The 22,776-nt window shown below is 56.6% G+C and overlaps 1 protein-coding gene across 3 annotated transcripts in view; it reads left to right on the forward strand.

Annotated features, from left to right (window-relative positions):
- The first annotated feature begins 1,081 nt into the window (after positions 1–1,081).
- KCNQ4 (potassium voltage-gated channel subfamily Q member 4) overlaps positions 1,082–22,776 on the forward strand; it is a 56,816-nt gene continuing 35,121 nt past the window's right edge. For 2 of the 3 annotated variants that reach the window (XM_010354234.2, XM_030941600.1), the window contains exon 1: positions 1,082–1,702. In XM_010354234.2, coding sequence (XP_010352536.2) covers positions 1,389–1,702 — 314 coding nt within the window. In that variant the 5' untranslated portion in view covers positions 1,082–1,388. The remainder of the gene's footprint in view (positions 1,703–22,776) is intronic. The other variant, XM_030941599.1, reaches the window with a different exon arrangement.

The raw sequence follows: 22,776 nt of genomic DNA on the forward strand, positions 1-22,776 counted from the left end.
TGGCCGTCGCTTTCCGTGGAGGAAGAGGGAAAGAGGATTGTGAAACCCAAGTTACCAACCCTGTGCAGGGCCCAGGAGGGCTAAAGGAGAGGGGCTGTCCCCTACAGCCACAGAGATGGAGGTTGGGGACTAAGAAAAACTTTCCTGCTGGAGAGGGAATGCCCTGGGACAGTCTCCCCTTTTCTGGCTGGGATTCTGTGGGCCTTGGGTAGGGGCTGTTTGTCCCCCCTAAGGCTGGCTCAGAGCTCATCTCCCAACACTCCATCTGCCCAAACCCAGTTCCCTGACCTGGGAGTGAGGCAGGGGAGCAGGCCCCTCCATCGGGGAGGACCCTCTTCTGGGCAGGGTGGCGCTTCCCCCATCACGATGAAGGGAAGCTCAGAGGTGGCAGTAGGTGGGAGAAAGATAGACACACCCAGGCCCACTGTGCTTCACACACCCTGATGCTGCCCAGCAGCCCGTGGGCTCCAGACCTTTCAGGTAAGAGCAGGACAACCGCCGCTGCCCACCCAGCCACGCACAGCACTGGGTACACTTTAAGCACACGCACCAGGCACACAAGGGTCGACCCCGACGGAGACACACCTCATCCCCTTCGGACTCCACCTCCACTTTCGCAGCCACCCACACCCAACCCACAACTCACACCTCACTAACTCCATCCCACCACCCAGTAGACCCACAGCCACCACCCTGCACACACAAGTAGACGCCGCTCCACCGGTCTACACCTAAACTCTACGGGACACTGCGTCCTTTCCCCTAACGCCCGTGGCCACAACTCCACGTGGACTCCACTTTCCACAAGCACACACGAGGCGTCCCACCCCGGGCTGGCCTTCGGGCCCCAGTGCCCCACGCAGCCGTGGACACCACTTGCACGCGCCCGACTTCCCGGCCCCGCGCGCTGCCCCCTCCACGCGGTTCGGCCCAGGCACCAACTCAGCCGCCCGTGCGCCCTGCCCCGCCGCCTGCTCCGCGCGTCCCCTCCCTCCGCCTCGCCTCGCTTGCTCGCTCGCTCCCTCCCGATTTGGGAAGGCGGCCGCGGGGCGGGCGGGGGAGGGGCGGGGCGGGGGAGGGTGACATGTGAGCGGCGCGCGCCGGTGGCAGGTGGAAAGGCGAGCGGCATGGAGCGCGTAATAAGAGAGTTGGAGTCGGAAAGAGCAGCCCCAGTCGCCGGGGAAGCGGGCGGTCAGTGCGGGCTCCGGCGGCCCCCAGGCTCCGAGCGCCCGCCCGCGGCCCCGGCCCGGCCCCGAGCCCCCACCGCCCGCGCCTGCCCCGGGTCGCCCCTCTGGCCCCGGGTCCGAGCCATGCGCCGCTGAGCGCCGCGAGCGCGCCCCCGCCCCGGACCGTGCCCGGGCCCCGGCCCCCCCAGCCCGGCGCCGCCCATGGCCGAGGCCCCCCCGCGCCGCCTCGGCCTGGGTCCCTCGTCCGGGGACGCCCCCCGCGCGGAGCTGGTGGCGCTCACGGCGGTGCAGAGCGAACAGGGCGAGGTGGGCGGGGGCGGCTCCCCGCGCCGCCTCGGCCTCCTGGGCAGCCCCCTGCCGCCGGGCGCGCCCCTCCCTGGGCTGGGCTCCGGCTCGGGCTCCGCCTGCGGCCAGCGCTCCTCGGCCGCGCACAAGCGCTACCGCCGCCTGCAGAACTGGGTCTACAACGTGCTGGAGCGGCCCCGCGGCTGGGCCTTCGTCTACCACGTCTTCATGTGAGTTTGCGACCCCGCGCCCTTCCGCGTGTCCCCGCGCGAGCCTGGCCTCCCGGGGTACTGCCGCCCCGCTCCGGCTCCGCCTTCTGCCCCCTGCCTCAGGGCCGACCCTCATCTCTCTGCCCCCAGGCCTGAGCCCCGTTTCTGATCCCCTTGCTGAGCCCTATCCTAAGCCCTGATCTCCCAGGCCTGACCCTTGCTTGACCTCGCTTCTGACCTCCCCGCACCACAACTGCTTATTTCCATCCTGACCGCCAACCTCTGCTCCTCTGTCCCAGGTACTCCCCACCGCCAGCTGCCTCCCCAGAGTCCGCTCAGCAAAGTCTGGGGACCCTGGAGTAGGCGCCCTTCTGCTCTTCCCCACCACTGTCTCCCTGTGTTCCAGACACAAAGAGGACCCCTTGGCTCCCACACGCTTCTGTCACTTGCTCCCCAGCTCTGAGCTATGAAGGGCTCCCCTCAGGGGTGTTCCTCTCCAGGGCACCCCTCATTCCCACCCCTGGCCAGCTGACTGTGGGTGTATAGGGGTCCCCGTGGGCCACCTGGGCCCTGACACTCGCCTCTGCTGTGTCCGACTTTATCTGTGTCTTCCCTCAGTCTTCCCCTCCACCCTCAACTTCCCAGTGGCAACAGCGGCCGCCCTGCCTGCCCTGCCCTGCCCTGCCGGCTTGGCCCAGCTCGCCTGTCTTGCTGGCTGGCAGCACCAGGCCTGGCTCTAGGCACCAGGGGAAAAAGAAAGAGGAGAGGGGTAGGTATGGAAACACTGTCGCTGCTGGGGCCCCCTCCTCCCACTCACCAGGCTCCTACAACTTTCAGAAACACTGACCCCTCTTGGATGTAAAGAGTGAATTTTGGCAGCTCAGAGCTCAGTCTTGGGGGACGGCCTGGCCCAGCCGGGAACATGAGAGGCCCCGCAGATATCAGTTGAAGGGCTGGGCCTGACGCTGGGACGTTCAGAGATGCCCAGAGAGAGACCTCTGGTCCCTGGAAAGTGTGTAGCTATTAATCCCTTTTTGCTGCCAACAGAGAGGGCCCTTTGGCGCTGGGGTCTCCTGGGTGGCCCACCTGCCTGCACACCTGACCGTCCAGCAGCCCTCCTGCTGGCCTGGCTGTCCCTCTGCCAGCCTGAGTTTCCACCTGTGTGCAAGTTGGCCAGTCTGCTCATCTCTCCACCTAACTGTCCGCAGTCCTTCTGCTTGCCTGTTTCCATCCATCTGTGGCCTGTGCAGTTATCTGGGTGCCTGTCTGTGCATCTGCCTATCCACCTGTCCGCCTGACTGTCCACTCTTCCTCTACCTGTCTTTTCCACCTGTCTCTGGGTCTGTCCTTCGGCCTGTCCCTTGGGTGCCTGCTGGCCTGCCTCTGCCCCATCTGAACTGGGCCCACAGAATTTCAGAGGTGAAGGGGAGAAAGATGCGGCACAGGGAGGGGTAGGGTGGGAAAGAGGACTCTCTGGGCCATTAAGTGCGTTGGGGGTGGCAGCTTTGACTCTGTGCAGAGATCTCAGCTGGGCTAGCCCAGGGCAGAGAGTTGAAATTGCTCAGGACATGAGGTCAAGCTTTGGTTCAGGGTCAACGGTTAGGAGTAGCCCAGCCCTTAGCGCCCATTGGGAGGCCTAGGATGAATGTTTGTGGCTATAAAGAGGCCCGTTGGAGTGAGGAAGGCCCAGGGCTGGTGGAGTTGGGGGTGAGGGATGGGGACTGCTCCCTAGGAGTGGCTGAGTGCCCAAGGAGGGTGAGACACCCCCCAGAGAACAACTGTGCCCTCCGTGGGCTCCTCTTGAGAAGTGACTTTTCCAAGGCATGGCTGGGCCTGGGGAAACCAATAGGGCTCTGAGGTTGGGTCCTTATCCCCCAGGCTTGGCCTCATGGCCCCCACGAGGGTCAGTGGAGGTGAAGGACCTGTCTCCTGTCCCCTGCCAGGCGCTATGGTTGCCTCCTTTGAAAGGACCGCCCTTCCTCTCCAGGAGCTAATCCACTGGCACCTTTGCCCCACATCCTGCCCTTTCCCAATGCCAGGAAATGCCCTCGCCAGGGCCGTGCTTGTCCTGACCACTTGTCCCCGGGAGCCTAGGGCCAGGGCATGTCTTGGGAGCTCTGGGGGAGGAAGTATGGTGTGAAAGCGCCCTGGTGTTTAAGGATCTCAGGGAATTGGTCACCCATCTTAGAGGTCAAAGGGAGCAGAGGTGTCAGGAACCCCACCTCTTGTGTGCTCTGTGACGTTGGGTTGATCGCTGTGCCTCTCTGAGCTTTAGGTCTGTAGGTCGTCAAAGTGGGTCGAGGCCCCAACCTTGCGGCCTCTCTCGGATGAGGTAATGGAGTGGAAAAGAGCTTGGTAAGGTGCAGGGGCCTGTCTGAGCGTGAGAAATGGTTGTTCTTATTGGGGCTGGGGGAGGGGACCCGCACGGAAGGTCTGTCTTGTTTTTGAGGAGCTCCAGATGTGGGGTTTCTCAGTCACACTGCAGGGTTTTGCCAGGAAGTACTTCCTGCTGTTGGACTCCTAGCTTGACCACTACACTTTTCCTCAAATCCTTTCTCTTCTTCCCAATCTCCCTCAGTGGCAGCCCAAGTGAGGGGAGTCCAGGGAGTACCGTTAGCTAGGACCCCCTTCCCAGAGATGCAGGCTGTGGCAGGAGGGGCCCCAGCAGAGGAGCCTACAAGAGAAGGGCTCTGAGCTGGGCGCAGTGGCTCTCGCCTGTAATCCCAGCACTGTGGGAGGCTGAGGTGGGAGGATCGCTTGAGCCTAGGAGTTCCAGACCAGCTGGGCAACATGGTGAGACCCCTGACTCTACAAAATTTAAAAATTAGCTGGGCATGGTGCTGCACACCTGTAGTCACAGCTACTTGGGAGGCTGAAGTGGGAGGGACCGCTTGAGCCCAGGAATTCTAGGCTATTGTGAACTGTGATTGCGCCACTGCATTCCAGCCTGAGTGACAGGATGAAACCTTGTCAATTAGAGAGAGAGAGAAGGGTTCAGGAAGGAGGGAGCTGGGGCGAGAGGAGCCCATTAACCCTAGGGTATGCCTCCCTCCCATCTGCCAGCCGGTGCCCTCTGAGCCCCACACAGCCTGCATCTTTCTGGCTCCAAGAGGTGGAAGATTGCCTAGAGTATAAGCCCGGATTCGGCCTGTCCTGCGGCAGCTGCAACCTCTGGGAAGAGAGGACTGCTGACTCCTGTCTTCTCCTGTTGGGATCCAGAATGAGGGGCCACTGGGCCCCTTTCCAAGCTTTCCATCTCTCTCTAGACCCTCAGTCTGGTCACCAAACCCCATCCCCCTCCTACGCCCCAGTCCCTGATTTAAGCCCTCAAGCCTTCACAGACCCTGCTCTCTGAATTTTAAGAAACACCGCCTCATGGCCCATCCTGCTCACTGAGCCCTTGAGGGGAATGCTCTCTGTCCCCTTGCTGCCCCCTCTCAAAGGCCACTCCAGCTTCCCTTGAAGTCAGAGTGCTGGAGGGGGCTGGGCCAGACCCTATCTCCCTCCATCCTCCCCAGCCACTATGAGCCGCATGCCTGCTGCTCCCAGCCCCCAGGGCCCAGCAGACTTTCTCTATGTGAAGGTTTGCGGCTCTGTAAACATCCTCTCTCAGCCTTGTCCCTGGGGTCAGAAGCTGTGGGAATGGGGAGGGGAGGAGGTGGCAGCAGCTTCTGGGGCCCGCAGACTCCTAACCCCGAAGCCCCCGACCTCCCACCCCGGCCATCTGAGAAAGAACATCGCCTGGGTTGGAAATCATCCCAGCAAAGGGTCCTCAGAACCCTCAGGCATCCCCACTAGGTCAGTCGGTCCTCACATTTTGACAGCCCCATTTTACTTGTAAGGAAACTGAGGTTCTGGAGTCCAAAGTCACCTGGGAAATGAGTAGCAGATACAGCGGACTCTGTGCAGAGACCTCAGCTGGGCTAGGCCAGGGCAGAGAGTTGAAATTGTTCCTGCTTCCTTGCGCGGGACTGTTCTCTGTTCCTAGTGGCCACCAGGCTTGGCTCTTGGAGTCTGAACTGAAATCTGTGGTCGTGTGTGCAGCATCAGCTGCACCGTGGCACCGTGCTGAACTCTCTCTAAACCGGTCTCATTGTGTGCTTCAGCAGCCTTGTGAGGTGGGCACTGTTGTCCTCCTCTTTTGACAGATGAGGAAACTGGGACTCAGCAGAGGCCACCCAGTTAATGTGGAAGAGCCTCAGCCCAGAGCGGAGACAAACTGGGAGCTGCTGCTCTCCGCACCACAGCCTCAGCTAGCAGCACCCCAAGCCCAGGCTCCTCAAGAACAGCGCTCCTGTGTCATCTGTCCATCCATCCCCAGCACCCTGCACACAGTCAGCAGGAGGTGGGCTGTGATGGCATTTTGTGGAATTGAGTGGAAACTGCCAGCCTTACCCACTGCAGCCACGTTTTAGTTGTAGACCCACGTCACTGCTGCGTACCTGACTGAATGTCTCACACACTCACTGCAACATCGACACACAAACCCAAACACACACATAGCATCCATCCAACAAAGAGTTCTAGCTTACAGCTGCCTCTACCTTTTCCCTGACTTCATACACTCGCCATAGACACACACCCGGGCCTGTGGCTCCAGCCCAGACCCCTAGGACAGAACAAAGCTTGCTCCTGAATTTTAAGAAATTCAGGAGTTTTTGGCCTTCACCTATACACAACTGCAGGGCTGCCCTGCGGGTCTGTGTGTATTTTTGTAGCCATCTTGGAGGGCAGCCTCAGAACTGTGGAGGAGTGGGGTGGCTGGCTTCCTAGAACTTTGCTGGCCTTTGCTCCTCCTGGAGGGCCCTTGGAGGTCCTTCGATCTGACCTTGTGGTGTACTGCTGGGTACACCAAGACATAGAAAGGGGCAGCTACTCATCCAAGGTCACACCTAGTGAGTTAGTGGAGAACTGTGCCAGGAACCCAAGCCTTTTGTCTCCCAGATCAGGACTTTAGATAACAATTTTCCCAACCTAGCCAATAGGGGGGATGGATGCTCTAAGAACTTTGCCTTGTGATTGGGAAAGTCTTTGAGTGTGACCCAAATTTTTCGTGCTGCTGTTTTTCAGCCCCAGTCCTTTTGCTTGGTCTTTGTAAGGAGCTGGGGAGACCATCCTGTTCTTACACTGCCCTCCCCCTCCCCCTCGCACCCCCCCTCCCCTTTGCACCCCCCCCTCCCCTTCGCACTCCCCCTCAGGCTCCTTTGCCTCTTTCTTCTGGAGTTCTTTGGTGTCACTGGAGCCGGTTCCATCTCTCACTATCTGCCCACCCCACCCCAACTCCATAGTACGTTCATTCTTCCATTGAAGATGCCCTGCCGGATGTCTAACTTCAATCCCTGTTGCTGCTGAAGCCCTTATCCTTGGGATGTTTAAGCCAGGAGTGTTTCAAGAGGTGATTATTATTCTTGGGCTGATGGCAGCACTTTGAGTGGATGATTAATTTCAGGCTCTCTGAGCCAGTCAAAGGAGCTGGAACTGCCTGGGAGCAGGGAAAGAGGAAGGCCGAGGCCCTGCCCACAAAGAAGGCTGCCCAGGGAACTTCCCCAGACTCCCTCCTACCTCCCTAGCACCAATGCAGGTTTTTAGGGAAGGTCCGATCTTCGTGTGGGCTACGGAGCCCCCCAGCAGGGAATTCTGCATGTTTGCCCTGGGGGAAGCTCCTAGTGTGAGAGCTGAGAGGCTGGGGGTAGGGGAATAGCAGGGACTTTTTGTTTCTCCAAAAGCTGTCCTGCGGGGAGCAAAGAGCATGGGCTCTGAGGCTGACAGATCTGCGTTCCTTCCTGGTTCTAGCCTTAGCAGTCATGTGTCCTTGGGCAAGTTACTTAACCTCTCTGGGCTTCAGTTTTCTCATCTGAAAAATGGGAATAATCCTAATACCTGCCTCTAAGATTGTCAGGACTGGATGAGATAAGGCACCGAACACTGCTGGGCACTGTTAGCCATGATCATCCTTACTGTTATTATTATGCTGTTATCACTGTCCTCATTCTCCTCCGGGGACAGGTGTGGCAGGTGTGCTGGGCTCAGCAAGGTGCGTGTGTGCTCTGGAGAGAGTAGGAGCTATGTCTGCCTGGGTCCTGGGGCGAGTGGCTCTCCACAGGAGCTGAGGCTGTGTCTTTTTGGCCTCCTGTGGGCCCTGCCCGTCAGTGTCTGACTTACATTCTCTCGTGTAACCCTCACAGCCATCATATCAGGTGGGTGCTGTCTTCTTCATGTCACAGTTGAGCAAAGTGAGGCTGGGTGAGGGGACGTCACCCAGCTCCTGAATGGACCCCAGCCTGGCTACCTAGGATGCCCACTGATTTGTTTCTTCCTTCGTCTGACAAACAGTTACAGAGCATCAGCTCCATACCAGGACCAGGGAGCCAGAGAGAGCTAGACCATGCCTGTGCCCTGCCTGGCAGGGCGGGGAATTGGGAGCACTATGAGGAGGTCTCAGAGTCTGCCGGGACCACTGGTCTCAGCTGCCTCTTCTCCCAGGGAGATGTTTGGAGAGAGGTCTGGTCTGTGTGCAGCTGTGAGTGTGTCTGTGAATTATGGGAGGACAGTGTATGCCAGAGGGCCATTGTGCGGCCAAGTCTGGGCCTCATGGTCCAACCCTGGCAACTGGCCTGACCCCAGAGAGATCAAAGTAGAGCCATGGTGCCCAGAGTGACAGCCAGGGACTCCTGGGAGAGGAGGGCACTCCCCGACTCTCTGCAGAGCAAATGATCACGGGGAATGAGGCAGGGAATCCCAAGGGAGATTTAGAGATCTTAGTCCCCATGCTTACTGGGAAGGTGCCCACCCCCACTCTACCTCAGTTCCTGAGCCTCGGTATCTTCTTCTGTAAAATGGGCCTAACAGGAAAGTGGACCTCTCACGGCTGCCTGGCACACAGTCATGCTGGGTGAATGAGAGAAACTGCTGTCTCAGGACCTTGAACTTCATAGGGTACCGTGTAGGGAGCTCTCGTCTAGCATCTTCTCTGGGGGCCCCTCAGGGGACAGGGTGCCACTTCACAGGGCACTCAGGGGGCTGCCTGCCCACATTGGAGGCTCTGAGGGGCTGGAGAAAGGATGCTGAGCAGACCTCAGTGGCTACACAGAGCCCCCAGGACTCCAGGCTCCCTGGGCAACACTATCGTTGGGGCAGGAGCTGTGTGCCCTGGGGGTTGGCACGGGAGGGGCGAGGAACAAGAGGGGCAACCCCAGGCAACAGACTGGTTGGGCTGGGAATCCATGGGCAGCGCCTGAGGGAGGGAGGCAATGGGAGCTCAGCGATTCCCTCCCTCCTCACCCCCAGAGATTCTGGGGAACAGTGGGTACAGTGGGGTCTCTAGCCTAAAGCCTGGAAGGGAAATCGTGAGGCACATTCTCCTGAGACTCCTTAGACACCCAGGCCAAGAAGGTGGGACTGGAGGAAAGCTCACTGGAGATAAATGGAGCATGGTTCCCATCAAAGCAGAAGAGATGGAGGTCAGACAGCAGGAAGGACTGCCCAAGAACCAGGAGGTGAATGAGATTTCCTGGGGTATTGTTTCAAAAACCTGGAGGCCCCCATCTAGCTGGGCTGGACATTTACTTGAATTGTCCCTATCAAGCTGCCACAGAGCGAAAGATGAAGGGGAGATGCCTGTTCCCTTTGAGCCCAACTTTGGCGGGGTGTGGGTGGGGGATGGGGTAGAGATCAGATCGGGTACCCACTGGCTTTTGGGCAGTGGTGGGAGAGTCACAGGCTGCTCCTCCTTCCCCACCACTTCTCTCTGGGAGCCTCAGGCCTGTCCAGGTTGCTGTCTTTGGGTTTATTTTTTGCTGGGCTTGGCCCTCACCCGCGAGGGGAGGGGACAGGGAGAGAAAGAGGAAAAGCAGGAACAGCTTTGTCAGCACAATCTCAGGCGTCTTCACTCCTGCCCATCTTGGCCCAGCTGCCCCCCTCTACTAGAGGGACCAGCCCCTGGGCACAGTAGGGATTCAGACCCTGTGGAACTTCCTCCCTTAGAGGCAGGACCAGCAGGTCGGGAACTGGCCTTTCTATCCCCATCCTCTCTCCATATATCCCTGCTATACAGAAACTCAGGCCTCAGAGCTGGAGCAGATCTACGGGCTTCATTTCACAGATTGGGAAACTGAGGCTAGAAGGGACCTGATGGCTCAAGGGCACAGCCCACACGGGGCCTTTTCCACTTTCCCTCCTTATACTGGGGTAACATGGGAGAAATGCTGCCTCCCCGCTGCCCCCCGTTGCCCGTTCCCTGGGTGAACTCATTCACTCATATCATTTTCCAGCCTCTGGGGATTGGCGGCAGTCTGGTGGGAGAGACAGGGGATGGGGAAAGGACAGCGTGACCCATGGCCCAGCAGAGGGAGGGAGGTACAACCTGGGGATGCACAGAGGCTGGGTGGGGGTATCAATCCCTCCCCTCCATGCTTTTTATCCTAAAAAAAAAAAAATACATTCACCCTATTTTACAGACAGGGGGATTAAGGTATAAAGAAGTTAATGACTTGCCCAAAGCCAACATAGCAGACAGGCGGTAGAGGCAGGATTTGAACCCAGCATGTCCCTCTCTGGGAGCCATGCATTTAGCCACTCCACCATGCTGCGTCCCCAGGGGGCCCCTGTGGGCTCTTCTTTTTTTTCTTTTTTTTTTTTTTTTTGAGACGGAGTCGTCTAGCTCTGTCGCCCAGGCTGGAGTGCAGTGGCCGGATCTCAGCTCCCTGCAAGCTCCGCCTCCCGGGTTCACCCCATTCTCCTGCCTCAGCCTCCCGAGTAGCTGGGACTACAGGCTCCCGCCACCTCGCCCGGCTAGTTTTTTGTATTTTTAGTAGAGACGGGGTTTCACCGTATTAGCCAGGATGGTCTCAATCTCCTGACCTCATGATCCGCCTCCCGTCTCGGCCTCCCAAAGTGCTGGGATTACAGGCTTGAGCCACCGCGCCTGGCTTCTTTTTTTCCTTTTCTTTTTTTTTTTTTTTTTTTTTTAAGGCAGGGCCTCACTCTGTCACCCAGGCTAGAGTACATGATCACTATGATCACTGCAGCCTCAACCTCCTGGGCTCAAGTGATCCTTCCACCTCACCCTCCCGAGGAGCTGGGACCCCAAGATACCCAGCTAGTTTTTAAATTTTTTTGTGGAGACAGAGTCTTGCTATGTTGTCCCAGCTGATCTCCAACTCCTGGCTCAAGTGATCCTCCCATGGCGGCCTCGGGAGCCACCATGGCTGCCTGCTGGGCCTTTCCTTCTTGAATGCACCCCCCTCGACTTTCCTCACATCTGCCTCTCTGCCTTTTCTCTCTTGATTCTATCAGCAGCTCTGCCTCCTCTTTCTGCCCCTTGAATGCTGGGGCTTTGTTTCCAGTCCTCTTCTCAGTACGTAGTTTCAGGGGGTGGTCTCATGCACTCCTACATCGGGGTCACCCCTATGATGACAGCCTCCGCCTCAGTACGTAGTTTCAGGGGGTGGTCTCATGTACTCCTACATCGGGGTCACCCCTATGATGACAGCCTCTGCACTGCAGTTTCATCCCTGCGCTTCCTGCCTGCTGACACCTCTCCTCCTCATCCCCTGGGCATCTCAAACTCAGCATCTCCCTCCAAACCTGTCCTCCTTTCTCAATCTACATGACAGTGACTCCCCGACCCCCAGTGCCCAAGTCAGAAATGCCTCCACACAAGCATCCTTTGCTCTCACCTTAAGAAATGACTTATAATGTCCCAAAGCATTGCGCTGTTTAGGGCTTCTGTACTTTTCCTTCTGCCTGCAACTCCCTCCCCTCTCCTGCCTGCTGCGTCATCTGGCTAACTCCTATTCATCCTTCAAGTCCCAGTTTGAGCACCACCTCTTCTTGGAAGCACTCCCTATCCCCATTACCCCAGGCTTGACTGAGGCCCCTTCAGTGCCCCCAGAGCTCTGTTCACCCAGCCCTGTGTGTTTTTTGCTTTTCTGCATGGGACTGTGAGAACTGGGCAGATGGAGTTGAGCACAGTTCTTGGCATGTGGTCAACGAGTGAATATTTGCTGAGTGAAGGATGAAGGTGGCATTGAGGCCAAGTAGTAAGGATGAGAAAGGTTTTGCCAGCTAGAGAGAAGTGGAGAAAAGACCCCTCAGCCCTCTGTGTGGAGCACTGAACTGTGGGTGCTCATGATTTTTATCTGGAGTGAGCTCCAGGTGGAGGGAACAGTGGAGCAAAGGCCTGGAGATGGGACTTCCTTCCGCTCACTCCTTTGCCCCAAGACCTGCAGAGTACAGGGCCTTGATTGACAGGCTGTGGAGGTGGGCCTTACCCTGCGGGCAGTGGGGAGCCATACACAGTGACATGCCAGGGTGGGGACACTGGATGGGAACCAGGGCTTGACTCTTTCTGACTGAGTGCTCTGCAGACATGAGGTCATCTAGTTCTTCCAGTACCCACTAGGTAGCAGGCACTATTATTGTTCCCATTTTGCCGACAAGAAACTGGGGCTCAGAGAAGAGAAATACCACATACTAAGTTACACAGCTTGTCTGTGGTCGAGTCAAGACTCAAACCCATGTCGGCGTCAGGGCCAAGCCCGAGCTCTAAATGGTTCTCAGCCTTGCCAGCTGACCCAAGGCAGTTTTCAGTGGCCTAAGGCAAAACCGAGGAGAATAAGGACGGGGTGGCGACTCTTTCATAAAGCTAAATTTATTCCGTTTAAAGGACTGTCTTTTAGTATGAGATGATGTCCTTTCTTTTATGAAATGATGGGCTGGGGAAAAAATGTCCTTACTTGGCAAAAAAAAGAGTTGACAACCTTATGCAGTCCCCAAAGTGTTTTTGGAAATTTTACCGGTGGTGCGTGAAATCCCTGAGTTTGGGCGCCAACCCGGCTCCTCCCCACTGAGCTGTGGAGCCAGAAGAGGGAGGGGTCTAGTAGGGACGGAGGGATCAGGGAACAGAGGAGCCTCAGGCCCCGCACTTTGCAGTGAGGACCAACCCAGGGCTCTTTCCTAAGATTGGGTTGGGCGGGTGGGGGGCAAGGGGCAGATCAGCCAAAATCAAGGGCTCGCCCCTCAGTTAAAGAAGCACTGGACCAGGAGGCAGCAGGCTAGGGCTCAGCTCCTGCCTCTGCTTCCTGGAGGCTGTGTGATGCCAGGCAGGTGACCCAACCTGTCTGAGACACCAGCTTCCTTATACATAGAATGACAATTGCCATCTCTCCCTGCTCACCTCATGGGGCTGCCTCCTATAGCAAGTGCTTGGTAAACTGCAAAGTGCTGTGAAGAACAGGGGGGTTGTGGTGGTTTTACCTTATATGTATTTTTTTTCCTTTTGAGACAGAGTTTTACTCTTTCACCCAGGCTGGAGGGCAGTGGTGTGATCATGGTTCGCTGCAGACTTGAACTCCAGGGCTCAAGCCATCCTCCTGCCTCAGCCTTTCACGTAGCTGAGACTACAGGTGCACGTCATGGCGCTAGGCTAATTTTTAAATTTTTTGTAGGGGGAGATCTTGTTATGTTGCCCAGGCTGGTCTCAAATTCCTGTGCTCAAGCAATTTTTCCCACCCTGGCATCCCAAAGTGCTGAGATTACAGGCGTGAGCCACTGCACCCAGCCCTGGTTTTACTATTCTTATCTTGCCATCACAGGCTCCCACTTCTCTAGGGTCCTAGGCCCCTCATCTCACTTTCACTTTTCACTTGCACTGCTTTGAGCCCTGAGGAAGAGACATACGGGGAAGGGGGCAGGTGCAATGACACAGGCCCTGTAAAAGCATGGTGGCCACACTAGCAATTCCTGTCCTCAGGCTCCCCTGGAGGACAGCTCAGAGGTGCCCAGGCTGGAGGCCTGGGGAACTCTAGGAAAAGAATGCACGAAGCCAGAGCCAGGCTAGAGTTCTAAGCACAGACTTTGTCAGTGAGTAACAAGATTCATAGTCTAATCTCTACCAGGTACTGTGCTAAATATTTTTCACACTGCTTCATTTAATCCTTCCAACAGCCCTATGAGGTAGGTCCTATCATTTACTCCCATTATATGGAAGATGACACTGAAGCTTAAAGGTTAAACACTGCCCTTGTCACACAGCCAGGAAGTGGTGAATGCCCAAGAGGATGGCAGTTTTCTGAGCTCAGCTCAGACAACTGAGTGCCTAGAGAGGCCAAGTGTGCAACGATTCTGTGACGTGAGAGGGTGGGAACAGTTTGCAGGACTGTGGTGGGGGGCCGAGGGGGTAATCAGTGCACATCAGGGGCACCGGGTTGGGGTGGGAAAGCAAGAGACACGATCCTGCTGGCTAGCTTCTAGCAGTCACCTCCTTCTCTGAGTCTCAGCCTCCCTCTCTGTTCTGACTCTCAATAATAACAAAGATCATAATAACAGAACATTACTGAGTGCTTACTGTGGACCAGATGCTGCTCTGACAGCTCGCCACGCCTTCTCTCACTTTTTCCCCTCAATGACACTATGGGGGTAGGCATTGTTATTATGCCTACTTTTCAGATGAGGACGTTGAGGCACAAAGAGGTTAAGTGACTTGCCTGGGCACATGCAGCAGGGCCAGGATTCTAACCCCAAGAGTCTAGCTCTACAGGCTGTGATCTTACCCACCTAACTCACCCGTACTATGTCTGCCTGCTTCTAGTGGGGGCGTGGATATGAGGAGCTGTCGAGCCTTAATGTTCAAGGTCCTGGGCCAGGCATGGTGGCTCACACCTGTAATCCCAGCACTTTGGGAGGCAGAAGCAGGCCACTACCTGAGGCCAGGAGTTTGAGACTAGTCTGGCCAACATGGTGAAACCCCATCTCTACTGAAAATACAAAAAATTATCCGGGTGTGGTGGTGGGCACCTATAATCCCAGCTACTTGGGAGGCTGAGGCACGAGAATCGCTTGAACCAGGGAGGTGGAGGTTGCAGTGAACCAAGATCATGCCACCACACTCCAGTCGGGGCGACAGAGTGAGACTCCATCTCAGTAAATAAAGTTCAAGGTCTTGTTCCCACCCCGATTCAACCCTGGGGACTCATTCCTTCCCTCTCGCCCTTTCATTTGAGAAGCCTTCACTTCTAAATGAAGTTCAGCTGCCTATGCCAGTCTCCCCCGGCCAGGCCCTATGCCAGACTCGGGACAGAGCAATGAATCAGACCTTCCTCTGCTCCCTGGGGGAGATGGGCTGGGAAGCTGGCAGTTACCAGGCAGGGTGATAAGTGCCACTGTCCAGGCAGCATGGAGTCCTGTGGGAGCCCAGCACAGAGGGCCAAGCCCAGCCCCAACCTGGGCATGGCTGGGAAGACTTCCCTGAGGAGAAGGCTTAAGTTGAGACTGAAAGATGAGTAGAAGTAGGAGTTACCCAGGTGAAAAGGAGCAAGGAACAGTGTTTCAGGCAGAGAGAATAGCACAGGCAGAGACCCAGAAGTGAGGCTGAACAGGGCATTTGCAAAGAACAGCAAGAGCGGGATCCTAGAGAAGGCAAGAGGTATCTGGAGAAGATCCTGGGATGTGACAGGGCCAGGCTCAGCAATGTGGACACCAGGCTGAAGAGCTGCAGCTTCCTGAGAGGGTGATGGGAAGGAAGTGATGTCAGGAGTAACATGGCAGATTCGTGTTTTAGAAACTCCTTTCTGGGACTGTTGAGGAGGATGCTGGAGGGGTGAGGACTCTGGCAAGGAGCCCTGGGGATGCTACCAACTAGTCCCCCTTTTTCCTTTACCTTCCCCCCAGGGTCCAGCCCCCTGAGTGCCTCCTCCGGAGCCATCGACCAACCCTGCCCAGGGCCTGGCTCAACCTGACTCGGAGCCCTAGGACTTTGCCTATAGGGAAAGTCCAGCTGCTTATGCAAACTCTGGCTTGCGGGGAGGTGTGTGTGGTTGAGCTGGGAGCTGGGGGGTTTGTGGGGGTGGCCTTGGAAGCAGAGAAGGTGGGTGCAGGTGCCGAGGCTGTCTGGAAAGGGAATCTGGGGATATGAACTTGGGGTCCATGGAGGTCCCTAGAATAGTGGCCTTATAATGGCTCCAAGAAGGTACACTGGGATTTGGCCCAGATAATGGAGGGACACCCTGGCGAAGGGGCAGAGTCCTGGCAGTTCAGCTAGCCCCAGCTCTCTCTTTTTCTTGAAGCTCAACAGAGTGTGGAAATCACTGGTCTCATTCAGCCACCTCATTCTTCTGAGGGGGAAACAGGCTCAGAACAGGGCAGGGACTAAACTCAGGTCAGCAGTAGAGCCCAGACCAGAACCCAGGCTCAGTCCAAGCATCTTAGTTGTCTCCAGTGATGACAAATAACAGTGAAAACCTTTCTGCAGAGCTTCCCAGGAGCTGGCCTGGGCTTAGGCACCCTCTGCATGGTCTTGGGCAGATGTTTCTCACCTCTCGAGCCTTAGCTCGAGGTCCAAAATACTACGTGTACTGGGAAGGAGGTCCTGTCTCCCACTGATGGTCCACAAAGCTGTTTCAGGCATGCTGGACCCATTGTGGACTTTAATTACCATGTGTTCAATGAATCCCACTGAATTCATGTAACAACCCTGGAGGAAGATACTATTATACTATTTTATGCTGAGGCTCAGAAAGGAGAAGTGACTTCCCCAAGGTCATTCAGCTGAGAAGTCGCCGACTCAGGGTTGGACTCCAGGGGTCCAGATGCCTGTCTAGGACCCCTGATGGACACAGCCCCATTTTTGAGCCTGTGCTCTCAGTGAGAATCAGTTGGTGTCTCAACAAGACCCAATCGTCAGCTGGGCAGGGTGTGCATATGTATGTGGAAACTGGGCTGGGCTGCTGGCTGGAACTCAAGCCACACCAACCCCTGTGCCCCTGTGTTTGGACCTGGCTGCAGCTGCTGCCATGGGGGAAGGGGACCTTGCCACTTGCCCTCCTGCATCAAGGGTTTTTTTCTCCTTGGCCTGGCTGCCTGGGCAAAGGAGCTGGCTGTGGCATGACCATGTGGGCACCTGCCAGCCCCTCCCTTGTTGGGGTCTGGTCATTTAATGCCCTTCACATGACAGGCATGGGGTGGGCCCTGGGCTGGGGAGAGGGATTTGCACTCTCCTAATCCAGGGGCTGCAGCCCTCCCTCTGTCTTGGCCAGGGCCGTGGGAGAGGTTTGTCCTTGCCCCATGCCCAGCAGCCCCAGCTCAGATCCCTGGCACACGCCCAGTTCCTCTGCTTGGGGCCTTCCCCTGTCCTGCTTCTGTTCCCCACCCTCCTACTCTGTGAGCAGAATTAGGAGCTAGGGGGCAATGCTGGGGCATTCAGGACTGATGGAGGTACAGTGCTACATGGCATGTGGGACTGAAAGATGGGGGCGATGTCAGGGAGGTTTAGGGCGCATGTTGGGGCAGAGTTGGGGTAAGATGATTGGGGTGCAGAGCAGGAGTGTTTGGGGCTCATCCTGGGCCACCCCTTCCTGGAAAAATTTGGCTACAAGTCAGGGAGGCAAATGTGTGGGCCATGCCCCCCTCCCCGCTAGGCAGTAAACACTGCCGTCGCCTGGGAGACGAGAAAACATCTTGGTCCCCCCACGGTTGTTTATACCAGGACTCCCTCTCCTTCTCTGGCCTGGTCTGGCCTCCCCACTCCTGAGCTGGGCGACCTGAGTTGAGGGTCCAGCCCCCTGTCATGGCAGGAGGCCCCAGCAGCAGGCCCACTGGCTCCCACCAGGGACTGAGCACTCACCACCTCCTGGGGGCCTGTCCCATTGGAGGCCCTAGGTCTTATCCTTCAGAAATATGCTCCCAGGCCTTGGCCTCCACGAGAGAGACCTGGGATTGCGCCCTGGATTTGCTCCAACCCACTGCCTGAATGCAGTCACTGGCCTCCCAGTAACCTCAGCTTCCCATGTTCAGTAGCAGGCAGGATCTAGATTAGACCCTTTCAAACTGTTTTAAGTCATAGATCTGGTTCTTTGAATGACACCTGACACAGAAGCACAGTATATAAAACAGATCAAAGCAGGGCTGCTCTGGGTGGAGTCATGGGTTGGGGCCCAGAATTCTACCCACTCAGCCTATATGGCCCTGGCATATCAACCCAGAGCCTGTACATGGTCCTCCTTGCTCTAGAACACATTCCAGGTAACCCTGGAATTCCCTGGCCAAATACTTATGCCTACTTCCAGGGTCTGCACAGACCCTTCTCCAATTCATCCTCCCAGGGGCTGTCAGAGCAGCCCTATGCTCAAGGACGGCTGTTTGCAGTGGGTATAGCGAAAGCCTGGAAGAGCAGGCTGAGGCACCCCCAGGAGTGTACCCAAGGCCCTTCCTGGGGAGGGATGGGCCCAGTGTGGAAAGAGAATCTGAGGATCAGAGGGTAGCGGGGGCTGGCTGTCCCTTCCCTGCCAGATTCCAAGGAGTCCAAGAACTAAAATTCAAACCTAGATCACTGTGAAGGTATATGTGTCAGGAAGGACAGAGCGTATTTTATTTAAAAGTTTGTTAACTTGATTGAAACTTTTAAATATTTAGACTTAAGGTATGTGAGTCTCCATTTATACTCTCTCCCCAGTCCTGCCAGAGTTAGGGGTGAGCTTGCATCAATCCTCCTTCCACCTACCCACCCACCTCTGCAGCAACCCCGAGACAGCCTTACCCAGAACTCTGAGGCTTCACAGGACAGTGTGGAAGTCCCATTCACTGAAGCTCAAGGCCCTGGTGACTGTGTCTTTCTGTTCACTCCCCAGATACTGTCTGAGCATCAGCTGGGGCCAGGCCGGGGATTGTGGAGGAGCCAGACTGGCCTTGCCCTAAAGGGATGGATCTCAGTGAGGAGTAAGTGGGTAGGAACACTCTCACTGGTAAAATAGTGTGACGACAGGCGCCTGAGGGGGCCCACAGGGGCCCTGGGATCCTAACCAGGCGCTAGAGAAGCTCTTCTATTCAAAGACAATCATGGATTGATGGGGTGGAAGAGAGACAGCCCAAGGAGGGGGGGGCAGCATAAAAGCCACCACGGTGGAAATGTACAGGGAATGGGGAAGTCGAGTGTGGCTGGTGCTTAGGGTGTGTGTACAGCCTCAACTGCTGGTCCAAGGAGCTTGGGTTTTCTATTTTAACAGTAAGAAGCTGTTGTAGGATTGTAAATGGGGTAGGGGCTGAGGAAGAGGCATCCAGACTGCAAGGTAAGTGGACTGGAGGTGGGGATGGGGGGCTGGAATTGTGGTGAGAGCCCCCAGTGAGAGGCTGGCTGGGGGGAAGGGGAATGGGGGTGAGTCCTGGGCTGGCCAGGAATAGGACTTGAGGGGCTAGGAAGAAAGAGGGGATCTTAGCTCTGCTTTCTGGGACCACATCTCCTTTCTACTCCTCCTTTGTTTTGTCTCAGTTTTTGTCTTCTTCTCCTGCTATTCCACTGCCCTAGGTCTCCAGGCTGGGGAGAGGGGCACTCACCCTAAACCCCCTCCCCAAAGCAGGCCACTTCACACAAGTGGCCAGGCAAGAGGCCACAGGTGTATAAGAGGGTTTTCCCAGCTGGCTGGACCACTCATTCGTTCATTTATTCATTCACTCACTCAACATTTATTGAGAATCTACAATGCACCAGGCCCTGCACTAGGTTTTGGAGAGAAAGTAGGAACAAGATCAAGTACCTGCATTCATGGAGCTTACATTATGGGGGGCGGGAGGACCAGGAACTGTATATAGTCCCGGTGTCTACCATCTGGCAGTCTGTGCCTGGGCTGGAGGCCTGGGAACAGGGACTCTTCCCATTACCTACTTATTTGTTCCAGCTGCCCTGTGTCAGCACTGACCTCTCTGGACAATGAGAGAGGAGAAGGGGTCCCATGCCCAGGATGCTGGCCCCAGGGAGCACCTGTCTCTGTAAGAACAGCCTGGGCCTCGGGGCCAGGACCTGGGCTCAGGCCTAGTTCTTCCTGCTCACCCCTGACTTTGAGCCCTTTACAAGGACCCGACTTTGATTTCTTTATCTGTGGGGTGGGATTTGGGGAGGTCCTGAGGAGGCGAGGGGACCAGAATACTCCAGTATTCTCCCTTGGTGGACAATTCCTTAGGCTATGATGGGAGGGGGCAGGGGGCTTGAGACTCAATATTATCATCATTACCCACACAAGATAGTAATAGTTGCTACCTACCTGTAGCAATCTGTATACCTATCTGTATGGTCGGTGCGTCTTCTCTCCCCATTTTCCGGATGAGGAAACTGAGTCTCAGTAAGGTGAAATGACTTACTTGAGGTCACACGTGAAACTACCTACTCCAAGAGCCCTTTAGGATGGTGCTGTGAGGGTGCTACCTGGCACCTGCCCCACCTGGGCACTCAGCCTCGAGAGTGGAAACCCAGCCCTATCGCCCCACCCCATGTCCCCTAGGGGGCTGGAACCATCCCGAGTCTGGGCACTGGGTTCTGCGACCCTGGCCAGAACGTTACCAGGGGCCGGATCAGACCAGGACTCAGCTCAAGGGCCTGGGCTCCTCTGGGTACTGGGGCGCGCAGTCCCCGCACTTGGCGTCGGTGGGTGGGCGAGGTCGGGGCGGCGACCCCCTCTCCGCCCCCGGCCTCGGGGACGCGGCGGCACCTTCACACTTTCCGCTTGGCCCGCTGCTCGCCTTTCAGGCCGCCGCGTTTTCAATTGTTAATTTGGAAACGGAAAAAGTAGCCGGCCGGGCGGGGGAGGCCGCGGGGAGGTAACCGGAGCCGCAGCGCCGCCCCCGCCCCTGCGGCTCTCGGGGCCTGGCGTTGGCAGAGCACCGCCCCTCCCAGGGACTCAGGAGCCCCGCCCACCTTCCCCGCCCCCGGCATGCCCCGCCCCTTCCCGTAAGCCCCGCCCCCGCCGAGGCGGGCCGGGGGCACCCGGGAGTGCCGAGCAGGGGCTCCCCTGCTGAGGAGAAGGGGCCCGGGGCCGGGGAAGTGGGCGGAAGGCTGTGCTGGGGGAGGAGTCCCCCAGGAGCCCTCCCCACAGGAACCCGTACCTCTCCCGAGAAGCCGCGCCGGGTGTCTGCTTCCCGTGTCCCTGCCTGAACCCAAGCCTTTCTGCAACCCCTCTGCGGGTTCACCCGGGGGAGACCCCTGCCTCCAGACTGCCGGACCGGGGATCATTGGTCTCATTAGAAAGTCGAAGAAACTGAGTCCCGAGAGGGACAGTTAACTTGCTCAAGGTCACACAGCCAAGGCAGAGCTGAGCTGAATTCAAGCCCATTCTTTTGACGGAGATACTTGTAGGGACTGTCTGCCTCACGTAGAAGAGGAGGGGGCATCAGGACCAGAGATACAATTTGTCCCTTCTCCCTATATCCAGCACCGTTTCTGTGGTTAGTAAGTTACTGGAAGTTCTGCTTTGGTCCTCCCTGACCCCTCGTTGCTATCATTATTCAATTATGGGAGGGTTTTGGAGGTAGAAGGAGGTCCTCTAAACTTTCCATGTAAATGAAATGTAAAAGACCCTCTTCTGGAGACTTCCAGAACATGGAAGTCCCTGTGGACTGGCAGCTTCAGGAGCCGTCCACGGCCTTACTTCCCATTAGGGAAGCTGGAATTGCCAGTCCCAGATGGATCAGCAAAAAATAGGACCCTGAGAGACTCCCACCCAATCCCTTCCTCCCACTGAGGAATAAGCTGAGACTCAGACACAGTTTGCCAAGTCTTCAGCTGACTGGTGGCGGAGTCAGGAGAGAGAACCCACCGACCCAGCTTTCTAGCTCTGTCCATGCCCTTCTGCTTCTCCATCTGCTGCACCCAATCCTGACACCTCTCTCAGAGCCACCACACAGGATCCTGCTCCATCAGCTGGGCCTGCAGGCTGGGCAGCCTTTCTTTTTACAGGCGAAGGAGACTAAGAAGAGTATCTGCAGATGTCCTCCCAGCTTCCAGTTAAAGAACCTCCCAACCACCCTTCCACCTTAGCTGTGGGATAGGCCCAGAGAAGCTGCGCTCCTGGCCTCGAGTCACACAGCAAGCCTTTTCCAGCTTGCAAAGCCCGCTGGATTCAGTCTGGCTGGTCCTGGATTTGGGGTTCCCACTGGGAGCATGGCTTTCAGGGCAGCTGTAACCAGATGCCCCAGGTGTGGCCTGTGAGTTTGCATGCTGCTTTGCTTATTAGTAGCAAAGGCATTGAAACCCCTCTTCCTCATTGTGTCCCCAAACCACCCACTGGGTGGGGTCCTCAATGGCTGAGTCTACAGAACTTCTGGGCTGGGCTCAGTCTTGGCACCTGAGCTCCCCAGGGGACTCTGCCCTCTGCAGTGCTCCTCTTTGACCCTGTCAGCTTTTGGTGCTCTCTCTGCCCTGGAAGTACTGAGAAACCAGTGGCAGGGACTAACTCTTTCCCTTGATTTGGACTCTTCCCTCCCTCTCCCTCCTCCAATATAGTGCACAGGTTCTGCTGACTCAGAGGACAGAAGGCTCCTTAGAGGTTACCTTGATCCCTGCTAGGTTCAAGTAGCTGGAAAACTGGGCAATGCTTGAACCCAGTGCCACAAGGTCACATGCAGCAGGAAGGGCAGGCGCAGGTCCCATCCTGGCCCCAGGATGAGGGAATTTTTGAGGCGGGAGTGAGGGGCAGGTGTCTGAGTCCTTCTGCAGAAAGAGGAGAAATCCAAAGAATATTGTCTTAGGAATCAGGAAATCTGGGTGCCAGGCCCAACTCTGTCTCTGATCTACTGTATGATCACAGGTAAGCCAGGCCCCTCTCTGGGACTCAGTTTCCCCATCTATAAATGAGAAGGTTAGTTAATCTCTAAGGGACCTTTCAGTGCCCAGATATAGCCAGTACTGGGTCATGTCTTGCCACCTCCGCTTCCCCTCATACAAGTCACCATCATTGGCTGGTAGTGGCTCATGCCTGTAATCCCAGCACTTTGGGAGATAGAGGCAGGAGTATCACTTGAGCCCAGGAGTTCAAGACCAGCCGGGCAACATAGGGAGACCCCGTCTCTACAAAAAATAAATATAAATTAGTCGGGCATGGTGGCACCCACCTGTGGCCCCAGCTACTCAGGGGGCTGAGGCTGGAGGGTTGCTTGAGTCCAGGAGGTTGAGGCTGCAGTGAACCGTGATTGCACCACTGTACTCCAGCCTGGGTAACAAAGTGAGACCCTGTCTGAAAAACAAAAACAAAACAAAACAAAACAAAACAAAAAACACACAGGGTGAAGTGGCATGTGTCTGTAGTCCCAGCTACTCAGGCGGCTAAGGTGGGAGG

Source organism: Rhinopithecus roxellana, chromosome 12, assembly GCF_007565055.1.
Source record: "Rhinopithecus roxellana isolate Shanxi Qingling chromosome 12, ASM756505v1, whole genome shotgun sequence".
NCBI lineage: Eukaryota > Metazoa > Chordata > Mammalia > Primates > Cercopithecidae > Rhinopithecus > Rhinopithecus roxellana.